Source organism: Mesoplodon bidens, assembly GCF_964165515.1.
Source record: "Mesoplodon bidens genome assembly, chromosome: 15".
Classification (NCBI taxonomy): domain Eukaryota; kingdom Metazoa; phylum Chordata; class Mammalia; order Artiodactyla; family Ziphiidae; genus Mesoplodon; species Mesoplodon bidens.
The window spans coordinates 44,506,240-44,520,650 of record NC_138171.1 but is presented as its reverse complement, the minus strand read 5'-3'; the positions used below and the strand labels follow the sequence as shown (position 1 = coordinate 44,520,650).

The window sequence follows — 14,411 nt, the reverse complement described above, 5'->3', positions numbered from 1 at the left end:
TTAAATTCCCACTGGCAAAGTACAAGACTTCCCATTTCCCCACATTCTCACGAACACTTAAGTTTCTTTCTTTTTTTTTCTAGCCATCCTCGTGGGTGGGAAGTGGTATCTTTTGGTTTTGATTTGTATTTCTCTAATGACTAATAATGTTGAACATTTTCGTGTATTGAGTGGCCATTTTATATACTGTCTTTGGAGAAATGTCTATTCAAATTCTTTTATTTATTTATTTATTTATTTTTGCCGTATGTGGGTCTCTCACTGTTGTGGCCTCTTCCGTTGCAGAGCAGAGGCTCCGGACACATAGGCCCAGCGGCCATGGCTCACGGGCCCAGCTGCTCCAAGGAATGTGGGACCCTCCCGGACCGGGGCACGAACCCGTGTCCCCTGCATCAGCAGGCGGACTCTCAACCACTGTGCCACCAGGGAAGCCCTATTCAAATTCTTTGCCCACTTGAAAACTGGGTTCTCTTTTTACCATTGAGTTACAGGAGTTCTTTATATATTCTGTTTTGTTTTGTCATTGTTGTTTTTTTTCCTTTTTTGGCAGTGCTGCATGGCATGTGGGATCTTAGTTTCCTGACCAGGGATGGAACCCGGGACCCCTATAGGGAAGTGCAGAGTCTTAACCACGGGACCACCAGGGAAGTCCCACAAGAGTTCTTTATATATTCTGGTTACAAGTCCTGTATCAGATGACTTGCAAATCATATATCTCCCATTCTGTGGAAATTATTATTTTTTGTTTGTGTTTTAGACTCAAAACGAATTATTAAATATACTGTCTGTAACTTGTTTTTTTCTTCGATGGTGAGTGTATCATGGGCATCTTTCAACGTCAAGAGAAAGCTATATCATTCTTCCCCCCCGTCTTATTTTTTTTCAATCCTCCTTCTTTTTTGTAGCTACATAGCATTCCATTACAGTTGTACCACAGTTCATCTGACCAATCCTCCACTGAGCTTTAACGAATCTTAAGTTTGTGTGCTGGTGAAGGACTGAGACACAGCAGCTCTCGGGCAGTACTACTGTGCTGCCTGCCCCTGGATGATAAGAAAATGCAAGCAGGCACAGGAAGTGTCTTTAACCTGCTTACACTTCCTCTCTGAACCCATGCGGTTTCACAACCCCTCCAGGCACAGCCGTCTCTTCCCCAGTGCAGTGTCACCAGCCTGGCGCCTCTGTGAGAAAGTTCCACTGCAAGAGGCCCCCGGACATTATCATTTCCCTCTTTCACCCTGTCTAGGTTGCCAGTAAATCCCAAGAGCCCTCTGAGACTGCACCTGGGTTGGGTCCCTCCAGCCCCTTGAAAGATGAATTCCTGCATCATGGTGATGAGGCTGCTGCTGTCTGGGCCTTTTCTCTTTGGTAGGCAAGAGAGGTGGGGAGGGGAGGGGACATGTGTCTGTGACCAGGGAAACTGCTGGGCTTTGTGGAACCAGAGTAAATGAGCAGCTGTTTTAAGTGTGGGATTGGCCATAGGTAACGTGGGACCCAGGAATTCTGGAGGTAGAAGGGGGGAAAGAAAGAAAGTCAGAGTCCAAAGTATAGGCAAGGTCTTAAGGAAAAGACAGAAAAGGGAGACAAAGGTGGCAGCAGTGAGAGACGGGGCAGTGGGCCCTTAAAAAGGGGGGATGGTTAATGGGTATGGACAGCTGGTCTAGGGTCTGGTCCTACCCATGGTTCGACCTCTCTTTGCCATCTTAGGCAAGTCCCTTCCCCCTTTCTGGGCCTCAGTCTCTTCATCTGAACAAATGGCAGGGCCAGCATCTCTGACATCTTAAGATGCTGTGAAATGAACCCGAGGCCTGGAAGGCAAGCAAGGCCAAAAAGGACAGTTTGGGGCTTAGGTGGGGGATGTGATGGGGGAATTTGAGATCTAATGGTTATGGCAGAGACTGGTTCATGGTGGGGTGGGGAGGGAGGGAGCATTACATGAGTGAGGAGGCAGCTTCACAGGATCAGGGGATCTTGAACTTTCACGAGGAGGGAGCCTGAGGCTAATTATTTGATTTTTCAGGGCGACGGGGCCCCAAGCCCAAGGGAGAAGTGGGTGTGTGTGGGGAGATGCACCCTGCCTTGGGGCATCCCCACCGCCTCGGGTTGGGGGGGCCCTTCGGACTGCTCCTCTCTTAGGGGCCTCCGCCTTCTCATCCTTCCTTCTTTGCTGATGGGCCAATCGGGAAGTTGTGTGTCTTCCCCAGGCCCTGGCGCTGCCAGAGCTCTGGGTAGTAGGGAATTGCTTCCACATTTCCTGGAGTCCAGGAAATGGGCTGCCAGCCCTGCCCCGGGTGTGGGTGGCCTGGGGAGAAGGAAGCGAGGTCTTTGGGGGTGAGCCCGCCCACTGGGGGCACGTGGGTTGCGGCCAATCAACGCCCGCCGCTCTGGGGTGGTCGTGGGGGGTCCCTGGTCGGAAGTGGCTGACCTGGTCCTGGTCTCCCTCAGCCCCAGCCTGGAGCTACAACCTGGATGTGCGACACGTGCAAAACTTCTCCATCCCACACGCCGGGAGGCATTTTGGGTACCGCGTCTTGCAGGTTGGAAACGGGTGAGCTGTCGCCGCAGGTCCTCCCTGCCCTGGCCAGGACCTTCCTGTTTTGAGGAGTCCGTGGTGGGACCCAAGCAACAGGAGCAAGGCCATCAGATAGTAGGATGAGGACCATCCATCATTAAAGCACCTTATAAGTGCCTAATAGAAGGGGATATGTTTCACAATCCCTAAAACACTTTGCCACACTTCCTAGATTCCAGACTCTTTCCCAGACTAGACAGTGAGCTCCTTGATGGCAGAGATTTGGTTTTTCTCTCTAATCCCCAACCCCACCTAGTACATACCACAGCCTAGCACATAGCAGGTAAGCCATAAATGACTTTTGAATTGTTGGCTGATTAAATGAACTCATAATGTGACGTTCAAGCAGATCATTCTCTGGGCCTCTGTTTTTCTGGACTGTAAATGGAAAAGATCCTTAACTTTCTAGAATTCTGTCATATTGGATTATTTATCTGAGATTCAATAGGGACGAGATGGGGGCTGAGGAGTCACCCAGAAGAGGAGTGGCTGAATTGCTTTGAGATATCTTGTGGGGGGTCCAAACCCCCTTAATAGGTAGGAGTGGGTGGGTAAAGGCCTGGGCAACTCCATCTCACAGATGCGATTTCTCATCAGGGTTGTCGTGGGAGCTCCAGGTGAGGGGAACAACATGGGAAACCTCTATGAGTGCCAGCCAGGCACTGGACACTGCCTGCCAGTCAGACTGAGTAGTGAGTAACTGATTTGGGAGCTGGGAGGAATAGTATCAGGAAATCGAGGCTGACCCCATCACACCTGGATTGCCTAAGTTCCTCCAGACCAATCTTCTGGTGCCTGCAGGTTCCAACTATACCTCCAAGTACTTGGGAATGACCTTGGCGACAGACCCCACAAGTGACAGCCTTTTGGTAAGAGTTCTGTACAGTGTGATATCAGTGCCTGTGAAGATTGATGCTAGGAAAGGGAGACAAAGGAAAGAAAAAAATGGATTAAACATCCTATAGAACAGCAGTCCCCAACTTTTTGGCACCAGGGACTGGTTTCCTGGAAGACAGTTTTGCCACTGACCGGACTGGGCGGTGGGGTGTGGGGTGGGGGATGGTACAGGCGGTGAAGGGAAGCCATGGGGAGAGGCAGATGAAGGTTTGCTGGCTTGCTCCCCGCCACTCGCCTCCTGCTGTGAGGCCCAGTTCCTAACAGGCCCCAGAAGAGTAGCGGAGCGTGGGGGTGGGGACCCGTGCTACAGAAGATTATAGGCATCAGAAGATTCAGATTCAGTCAGTGTTTACTGAGAACCATCTATCAGTCAGCTATTTTTGAGACCTTAGTTATCTCAGTGTTTTTTCCAAATGTACAATATCTGTGACCGTTAATATACAAGGTGATTTGTGGTGGTACACAAGTTTTAATGTTTTAATAGTCGTATATTTATTTAATGGCTTATTAGAAAAAATATTCAACAGGTACATTAAATTCATGATTTCTTGGCTTGCATTGCATAGGATGAGGCTAAAGTTTAAAACAGTAAATTTTAAACAAGTTCCTCTTGGGTTTTGTTTTTGTTTTTAATTTTATTGAAGTATACTTGATTTACAACGTTGTGTCAATTTCTGCTATACAGCATAGTGACTCAGTTATACATATGTTCTTTTTCATATTCTTTTGCATTATGGTTTATCACAGGATATTGAATATAGTTCCCTGTGCCATACAGTAGGACTTGTTGTTTATCCATCCTATATATAATAGTTTGCATCTGCTAATCCCAAACTCCCAATCCTTCCCTTCTCCATCCTCTCTCCCCCAATAAGGTCCTATAGTATAGCACAGGGAACTATATTTAATATCCTGTCGTAAACCATAATGGAAAAGAAAATATGAAAAAGAATGTATATATATATGTATATACATAGCTGAATCACTTGGCTGTACTCCAAAAACTAACACAACATTGTAAATCAACCATACTTCAATTTTTTTAAAAAAGTAAATTTTAGTTAAATAAAATATTAAGTAAATAATAATGTGGATGATATGCCCATACGACAGAAATTGTGAACTGGTACACAAACACCTAAAGTTTGGGAAACACTGCCTTATCTCTTTTAATCCTCAAGACACTCAGGTGAGATAGGGATCAGTATATAGATTTTACACAGGAGGAAACAGGATCAAAGGTGTTAAGAGACCTGGTCAAGGTCACATGGTTTTAAAGAGGTAGAGCCAGGATTTGAATATAATTCCTATTTGATTACAAGTCCATTACTCTTTACAGTTCATCCCAGCAGCATCCTTCTGACACAGGTATATAAAAAATAGAAGGCTAAGCGAGTGAAATATTTATCCAGTATTTAATTGGAGCTTGATTATTTAGCTACTCTTACATGCCTGGCATTGTGCTGGGTTCTGATGGGGGAAGGGGAGTGAGATGCAAAGATGACCATAACATGAGCCCTGACTTTCAAGAAACTACAGTCTGGCAGGAAAGATAGTCATAAATGAAAGAAACATCATTGTATATTCTGGGAATAGGGAGTCATTTGATTTGACTTAAACACAGAATGTGTAATTGGAAATAGAAGGGGAAGGGTTTGGAAATGTAGGATAGTGCCTACTGTAAACTATATGAATGCCAAACTAAGGAGTTTAGACTTCGTCCTATAGGCAGCGAGCATCCGTTGGCATATAACATTGGTAGTGGGGATGGAGAGACAGATACAAGATACCTGGAGGCCAAATTACCTTGCCTTAGTAACCAGTTGGATGATGGGAATGAGGTCGGGGGATGATGACCCTGAAGGTTCTTGTTCTTGGTTGATGATGCCCTAAAGACACATAGCAAGAGGAAGCCCCAACCTTTTTAAAAATCTTTGATTCCTTCAGGCCTGTGACCCTGGGCTGTCTCGGACATGTGACCAGAACATCTATCTAAGTGGCCTGTGTTACCTCTTCCACCAGAATCTGAGGGGTCCGGTGCTGCAAGGGCACCCTGGTTATCAGGGTAAGGAATGGGGGATCCAGTGGGTAAAAATACCTCCAAGTGGTTGCCCATACATGGGAACTGGCATGGGCAGGCCAACCCCCAGAGACCCTTTACCAAGTCCCTCTGTGTCTGGCCTCTGTAGAGTGTATAAAGGGCAACGTAGACTTGGTATTTCTGTTTGATGGCTCAAGGAGCTTGCAGCAAGATGAATTTCAGAAAATTCTGGACTTCATGAAGGACGTGATGAAGAAACTCAGCAACTCTTCCTACCAGGTAAATATATTAGTTAGGATTCCTGGCTGTAGGCAATAGATGCCTACCTGAGCTAGCTAAGGGCATAAAGGGAAAATTTAGTACAAGGTGTCTCTAGAACCTAAGGGCATGGCTATTACTGGACCTCTGCTTCCAGGATTCTCCCTAATTCTCATCTCTGTTTCTTCTTGGCTCTTGCTTCCTTCTCTCTTTCTCTTTCTCTCTGTAGACTGGTTCTCAGCTTCTTTGGATCACCTGGGCCTGTGGAAAGCTCCCAAGTTCACATGTTAAAGTTTCAGCAGGTTTTTTTGTTTTTGTTTTTTCCCAATCTTCCTCTCAAGCAACCCCTCCCTATGCAAATTCCAGTTTCTCATAGAAGGGATTCTGACTGGCCTCACCTCAGTCTCAGCCAACTGTATCCTGTTTAGCAGGGTCACTCAGCAGAAATATGGTTGCTGGGAACCATCTCTATTGATGAGGTAGGCAGAACCCAGAGAACCGTAGCCCAGCAGACAGCACTCCATAAGGGGTTCCAGGTTGATTTATTTCTGTGTTTGTTTATATACAGCTTCATTTTCAAAAGAATGATTCGAGGGACTTCCCTGGTGAATCCATGCTTCCACTGCAGGGGGCATGGGTCCCATCCTTGGTCAGGGAACCAAGATCTCACATGCTGAGAGGTGTGGCTGAAAAAACAAAACAAAAGAATGATTCAAGGCAGGAATGTGGAGTTGGGTTGCCCAGGTCCTGGATAAGAAGTAGAGGGCTTCCCTGGTGGCGCAGTGGTTGAGAATCCACCTGCCAATGCCGGGGACACGGGTTCGTGCCCCAGTCCGGGAGGATCCCACATGCTGTGGAGCAACTAAGTCCATGCACCACAACTACTGAGTCTGCGCTCTAGAGCCCACAAGCCACAACTACTGAGCCCGCATGCCACAACTACTGAAGCCTGCATGCCTAGAGCCCGTGCTCTGCAACAGGAGAAGCCACCACAATGAGAAGCCCACATACCACAACCAAGAGTAGCCCCTGCTTGCCACAAGTAGAGGAAGTCTGAGCGCAGCAATGAAGACCCAACGCAGCCAAAAATAAATAAATAAATTTATAAAATAAAATAAACTTATAAAAAAAAAGTAGAGATTGGAGCAAACGAGTGGGAAGGACTATGTAACGACATTTTATATCTTCTTTCCTTTTTCTAGTTTGCGGCTGTTCAGTTTTCCTCAACCTACAAAACAGAATTTACTTTCTTGGATTATGTTAAACGGAAGGACCCTGATATTCTGCTTGCCAAAGTCAAACACATGAGCCTGTTGACCAACACCTTTGGCGCCATCAACTATGTTGCGTGAGTTCCCTTTTGTGAGAGAGCCCATCCGTCGGTTGTTCTCTGTGTACTAGCTTCTTCAAGTTGCAAGGTGTAGGAACTCAACAGGTGGGTTCAGCAAGGGGCAGGTTATTGTAAACATTCTAGTGGAGCAATTTTATTCCAGGTTCTTTATTATTATTATTATTGAAGTATATAGTTGATTTACAATATTGTGTTATAGTCCAGGTTCGTTTGATTATTTTTTATTTTTATTTATTTATTTATTTATTTTTGGCCACACCACGTGGCTTGTGGGATCTTAGTTCCCAGACCAGGGATTGAAGCCGGGCCCTGGGCAGTGAAAGCACAGACTCCTAACCACTGGACCGCTAGGGAATTCCGGAGTTCTTTTGATTATAACAGGACTCTACACCAACTAAATCCCAAAGGAGAATTCATGAGAGGATGCAGGGATAGCTCATGAACCTTTGGGACAGAGAATATTTCCAGGCCTCATGAGGGATTAGAACCAGAACTTGAAAAGAGATTGTGAATGATGGCAGCCACGGTAGAGTCACATCTTAGTTGGGGATCAGCTTTTGAAGTCACTGTATGAATACAGATCTCAAAGAGTCAAAATATTTTTGAATTATTCTTTGAATTGTTCATCAGAGTCAGTATATCCAAGTCCCATATTGGAAACTAGCATATCCTGATTTTCTAAACCTACTAACCCAGAGTTGGATCAGATTACTGTGTTTAAATTGAGGCCTAGATGAATGTAGTTGGACTGTGTTAAAGGGCCATACTGTGTATTTTTTAAATACCTGTATTTAAACATTAGAGTGGCCATGGAAACTGAGACCACTTTGGGGAATAAGAGAATTACATCTTCTATCTCATGCTCCACCGAGGCATATGCTCAGATTGAGTGAAATAGCAGAAAGGATCTCCTGTACTATTACACTTGTATTTTTCATTTATATTTCTTTGCCAAGCATGTATAGTTGGATTTGCATAAGTTAAACATGCATGTGACGTATCTCAAAACTCTGCATGTGTTTCCAGCTCTTTTCTTCTGGGGCTTACTTGACCTGTCATGTCTACTTCATTCTTCTCTCTGTAGATGGCTCTGGTGGGTACATGATCAAACAATGTCCACTGAAAAAATGGCAGCCTCAGTTCCTCAATTCAGGTGAACAACCTGAATTCTAGCCTCCAGGAGAGGAAATCTGATTGGCTGAGCCTAGATTGTGTGTCCATGGGTCAACCCAGCTAAGGCCTTGCTCTACTTCATGGCATAGAGTCACATGGTTTCAGGGGTCCCACCTCCATTGGGAAGGGGGCAGTTCTTAGAGAACTGGGTCCCCACAGGATGGGAGGATACCCCAAAAGGTGTCAGCTGTGGGAACAAAAAGAAGCGATCATGGAAATGTATTTCATAAATAATTCTTGACCATCTGGCTGTGTGCCAGGCAGTGTTCCAGGTCAGGACTTGGCAGATTTTTTTTATAAAGGGCCAGATAGTACTATTTTAGACTTTTGTGGCCACATAACAGTTATCTGTTGCATATTCTTCTTTGTTTTTGTAACTCTTTAAAAACAAAAATATAAAAATCATTTTTAGCCCAGAGACCATACAAAAACAAGCTGTGGGCTGGCTCTGGTCTGCAGGTTTTTGTTTGCCATTTTCTAGGTGCTAGGAATTAACAGTGAACGAAACAAAGAAAAGTCTCTGCCCTCCTGGAGCTTAACATTCTAGTAGGGGAGAGAAATGTAATAAATAGGATAAGTAAGTAAATTGGATCATATAGTGGAAGATGTAAGTTTTACAAAGAAAAATAAAGCAATGTTCACTGGGAAGATCAGGGAAGATTACATCTGAGCAAAGACTTGTTGGAGGTGAGGAAGCAGGCCATGTGGATACCTGAAGGAAGACCGTTCCAGGTAGAGGGAACAGAAGAGGCCCTGATCCCATGCTTGGGATGTTCACAGAAGAACCAGGACACCAGTGTGGCTGGAAGGAAGTAAGTGATGAGTTCAAGTAGTAGGAGATGAAGTCAGAGAGATCATCGAATTCTGGATGAGGCCCTAGTGAGGACTTTGGCTTTTCCTCTGAGTGAGATGAGAATCATTGGTGGTTTTGATCAAAGGAATGATAATCTGATTTATGTTTTTAAAAGGATCCCCCTGGCTACAGGGTTGATATTAGACTGTGGAAGGGGCAAGGGTGGAAACAGGGATGCCAGTTCGCAGACATTGAAAAATCCAGATGAGAGATGATACTGGTTTAAACCAGGGTGGAAATCCATAAACAGGATCCATGATAGGCCATGTCCAGGTGGATGGAAGCTGGGGAAACATTTGCATCCGAGATAGAACAAGATGTGGTTTTGACCCCGCCCATCAGGTTCCTCTGTCTTTGGCAGCTTCCAAGTAGCTCTCCCGCCCTCCTCTCTGTATCTCTTCACCTCCACCTTGGCCTCTTCAGGTGACTTTCAGCTTCTGTTCCCAGTACAGGTCATGCCATAAGTCAGGGGTTGTGGACTGGCTGCTCTTGGATTACTTGTCTATCTTTGGTTAGTTGTGGGGTGAGGAGGGGAAGATGTTCAAATAGAGCGGCTGTCCCAGTGGAAGCTGTGGGCAGCCTGTCTTGCTTCAGGAGGAGGCTGTGTGCAGGGCAGGAATTTGGAGCCTCAGCCTGTCCAGAATTCAGTCCTTCCTTCTTTCTCTTCTATCACGTGTACTGAGCACCTACTCTGAGTCAGGAGCCAGAGATGCAGCAGCAAATCTGGTTTGGGGAACAATTGACACAGAAACAAGTCTCTTTGATTACCTAGGAGATTTGCTGCAGCAGAGATGTACAGGTAGCCTGGCAATGGTAGGGGAGGCAGAAGGAGGTGTTATATGAGCTTTCTCTAGAAGGGTGGCTTTCCAATTTTCTTCTGCCGTGGAGCCCATCCTCCCACTGGAATCTCACCTAGATCACCAGCATATCTAACTGATTAAAGGGCAGTTGCCAAGTGGTTGAAATGAAGAGTAGGAAGCCCAGAGTTTCCCCTCACTGCCCACAGACTCTGGGACAACCTCGTGGCTGCCCAGGATTCAGTTGAAGACCACTGGTCCAGAAGGAGGGATATGGCAACCAGGGTGAGGAAGGAGGTTCAGAAGAGAGCTTTGAAGGCTGGGAATAGCTGTCTGGGAATTGTGAGAAGGGATTTGGCATAATCAGCAGGACAGTGACTTAATGAGCAGGGTAAGGGAGAGACCTCAGGTGATTTGCGGGGAGTCTCTCACATTCCCCCTTCCTGGACACAGGACCAAGGTGTTCCGGCAAGAGCTGGGGGCCCGGCCAGATGCCACCAAAGTGCTTATCATCATCACTGATGGGGAAGCCACTGACAAAGCCAACATTGACGTGGCCAAAGACATCATCCGCTACATCATTGGGGTACGGGCTCCAGGTCCCTGCTTCTTCTTATGACCCATCTTCCCTCTTCTATTCCTGAACCCCACTCCCTTTCTCCCTGGGTCCAGGGTCTTGTGAAAATAACAGAAAATGGGTCTGCCATTCTGGGGATGCTAGCTCTTCACTCTTCATTTCTTCCAGATTGGAAAGTATTTTAAGACCAAGGAAAGTCAGGAGACACTCCATGAATTTGCCTCAAAACCTGCGGAGGAGTTTGTAAAGATTCTGGACACATTTGAGAAGCTGAAAGATCTATTCACCGAGCTGCAAAAAAAGATCTATGTCATTGAAGGTTAGTGGCAGACCCTGGAAGAGAGGGTTCAAGGGGATGTACACAGAACCTCACCTGGGACATTAGACTAAGGACACGTGGAATAATAATCACGGGAGCTTACAGAGCATCTGCCACTGTGTTAAGAGCTCTCCGGTTAAAAGACCTCAGGTAGGAACTTCTTAGGGGAGGGTGATTTAGGAGCAGCCTCTGTTTCCCTCTGAAAGTCTGTCTTCCTCTTGAAGCTCAGCTTGGTCCAGGATGGATCCCCGAGCTGACCTATATCTTGTAGACATCAGCTGAGCCCTGTAGAATGACCATAATCCCTTCCTCTCCTCACTCAGCTCCCTCATTGTCACTTGTCCTGGGCCTCAAATTATTTAAGACAGGCAAGCAGGCAGGGACCAAGTGCAAGGAGCCCACAGGCCCTCTCCTTTGGCCCAGAATAAGAGAAGGTTTGATTGTAGTCGCCAGATGGAGGACTGCCTATGGGAGAGTATTTTCCCAGGTAGCTTAGTCTGCTGAAAGGTACCTGATCCCCCCAGGAAGCCCCTTCACTAGGACACAGCCTTGGTGTTCAGTTCGCTTGAAGAGGCAATGGATTATATTTAATGGGACCAGGCAGATGTGCTCAAGAATTCACTCTGCCTGTGCTGTGTGACCTCAGCCAGGTCACTTTCCCACTCCGAGCCTCATCGTTCTCTGTTAAAGGGGGATAGTGATACCAGTCTCAGAGGGTTGTAAGGTTTAACTGCTGTATTCATTTCGTAGGGCTGCTGTAACAAAGTACCAAAAACTAGGTGGCTTAAAGCAAGAGAAATGAAAAAAATAAAATAAAATAAAAAAGCAAGAGAAATGTGTTGTCTTGCAGTTCTGGAAGCTAGAAGTCAGAAATCAAAGGTTTGACAGGGCCATGCTCCTTGTGATGGTTTCGGAGAGAATCCTTCCCTGCCTCTTCTAACTTCTGGTGTTTGCTAACAGTCCTTGGTGTTCCTTGACTTGTAGCTGCATCACTCTGGTCCCCTGGCCGTCTTCTCCCTGTGTGTTTACCCATCATCTTCTCTCTGTGTCTGTCCCTCTGTGTCCAAATTGCCCCTTTTAATAAGGACACCAGTCAGATTGGATCAGGGCCCACCCTAATGACCTCATTTTAACTTGATTACCTCTGAAAAGACCCTATTTCCAAATAAGGTCACATTCTGAGGTACTAGGGGTTAGGACTTAGACATCTTTTCTTCAGGGAACACAATTCAAGGCCTAATGACTGCTTAGCAAAGTGCTTGGTACCTTGTAGACACTTGATAAATCATAGCTCTTATCCTCTATCCTTCCCTGCCCTTACTCATCCTTCAGATCGTAGTTTAGATGTCATTCCCTCTGATAAGTTCTCGCTGATCCCAAGTCTGGGTTCCCATGTGCTACTTTAACCACTGTACATTCCCTCTCACAGCCCCTGTGACATACATTGTATTAGAACTCTCTATTAGGGGACTTCCCTGGTGGTCCAGTGGTTAAGAATCCGCCTTCCAATGCAGGGGACGCGGTTTCGATCCCTGGTCAGGGAACTAAGATCCCACATGCTGCGGGGCACCTAAGCCCGAGCTTGGAAGATCCCACATGCCACAGCTAAGACCTGACGCAGTCAAAAAAAACCAAAAAGAGCTCTCTATTAGATGTCTGTCTCCCACACTAAACTGAGAGGTTTAGTGACAAGTATTGTGCCTGCTTTCCCACCCCTGTATCCCTGACACCAAATACTTAGTGACTCTAAATGTTTCTTCAGTGAATGAACAAATCTTCATAATAATTGCTACGGTTCTTGAAAGCTTACAGGTAACAGGCACTTTATCTATATCATTGAATCCGTTCTTCTCAGTATCCTTGCAAGGCTGGTGGTATTATTTTCATTTTATTTATTCATGCTGGCAAAAACCATGGATCAGGCCCTGTGACTCAGACTCTCAGGGATATTGCCAACATAGAACTCATATTCAGGTTGGATAAAGAAAGACAGTAAACAAACAGGATGATTCAAGATTGTGGTAAGTGCTATAAAGAAAATGAGTAAAGTGATGACAGATTTAATTGGAAGAAGCCACTTTAAATAAGCTTTTCAAGGAAGGCCTTTCTGAGATGCAATTTTTTTTGGCCACGCTGCGCAGCTTGTGGGATCTCAGTTCCCTGACCAGGGATTGAACCTGAGCCAGCAGTGAAAGCCCAGAATCCTAACCACTAGACCACCAGGGAAATCCCGTGAGGTGCTTTTTTTTAAAGTGAGGTAAAATTCACTGAGATAACTTTTGAGCTGAGGCATGAAAGATGAGAATCAGACAGCCATGGGAGAAGTGTGGGCAAAGGGCATTATAGTCAGAGAGAAGATCAAGTGCAAAGGCTAGGAGATGGGGCAGGGCTCAGTGTGCTGGAGGAACAGGAAAAAAGGTCAGTGTAATAGCAGTGTGGGGAGTAAGGGAGACAGAAGTTTGGAGAGGAAGGCAGGGGCCTCCCAGCTCCTCATGAGTTTGGATTTTAGTCTTCAGACCAATGAGAAGTTACGAAGGGTTTTAAGAAAGGGAAAGATGAGGTCTGATGTACATTTTTAAAAAAGAGTACACAACTTGCTCTGTTAAAAATGGCATAGAAAGAGGAAGAATGAAGTCAAAGGGGCTTCCCTGGCGGTCCAGTGGTTAGGACTCTGCACTTCCACTGTAGCGGGCACGGGTTTGATCCCTGGTCAGGGAACTAATAACCCATGTGCTGTGTAGCACGGCCAAAAAAATAATAAATTTAATTTTTAAAAAAAGAAAAGAATGAAGTCAAAGAGACCAAATTAGCAAGCTCCTGCCTTAGTCAGGCACAAGAGGAGGATGGCTTGGGCCAGTGTGGCAGTGATACAGACGATTCACAGAAGTGGGCAGATGTGTTTTGTAGGTAGAACTATCATGATTTGGTCATATGTTGGAGGTAGAATGGAGGGAAAAGGGAAGAATCAAGGTTGTTTCTGGCGCTTTTAGTGTGAGTCACTAGGTGGGTGTGGGGTGCTATTCACTAAAGAGGGGAAGCCTGAGTAGGAGCAGAAATCAGGAGCTGCCTCTTAGACGAGCTGAGTCGGGGAAGGGAATATCCACACCTGGGGCGCGTGGAGAGTCACGGGAGACTCAGGGCATAAGTCGCTTCCCCGTCTAACGCTAAGGTTCATGCTCTTGGGAAGTCCCTGGCAGTCCAGTTGTTAGGACTTGGCACTCTCACTGCCAGGGCCCCGGGTTCGATCCCTGGTCGGGGAACTAAAATCCCATAAGCTGCACAGAGCTGCCAAAAACAAAAAAAAGTTCATGCTCTTTCTACCTTGCCTACGGATAGATGCTGTGTTTTTTTCCTCAGTCCTTTCTTGAGCATCACTGTTTTCACTGCTCCTTGGGTCTCGGCTCATTCTCCCTACCTCGTCCCTCAGGCACAAGCAAACAGGACCTGACATCCTTCAACATGGAGCTGTCCTCCAGCGGGATCAGTGCGGATCTCATCAGGGTGAGTGGCGGGCCTGACACTACCGGCTGAGGGATGTGGTGGGAATGCAGCTGACCCGCACTTATCTCCCTC

At 46.1% G+C, this 14,411-nt stretch overlaps 1 protein-coding gene across 3 annotated transcripts in view; it reads left to right on the top strand.

The window, feature by feature from the left end:
* Positions 1-1,272: 1,272 nt before the first annotated feature.
* ITGAL (integrin subunit alpha L) overlaps positions 1,273-14,411 on the top strand; it is a 40,997-nt gene continuing 27,858 nt past the window's right edge. For all 3 annotated transcript variants that reach the window (XM_081257936.1, XM_081257935.1, XM_081257937.1), the window contains exons 1-10: positions 1,273-1,368; positions 2,446-2,548; positions 3,170-3,264; positions 3,374-3,441; positions 5,417-5,534; positions 5,659-5,789; positions 6,971-7,116; positions 10,396-10,528; positions 10,688-10,838; positions 14,266-14,339. In XM_081257936.1, the coding sequence (XP_081114062.1) occupies positions 1,314-1,368; positions 2,446-2,548; positions 3,170-3,264; positions 3,374-3,441; positions 5,417-5,534; positions 5,659-5,789; positions 6,971-7,116; positions 10,396-10,528; positions 10,688-10,838; positions 14,266-14,339 (1,074 nt within the window). In that variant the 5' untranslated portion in view covers positions 1,273-1,313. The remainder of the gene's footprint in view (positions 1,369-2,445; positions 2,549-3,169; positions 3,265-3,373; positions 3,442-5,416; positions 5,535-5,658; positions 5,790-6,970; positions 7,117-10,395; positions 10,529-10,687; positions 10,839-14,265; positions 14,340-14,411) is intronic.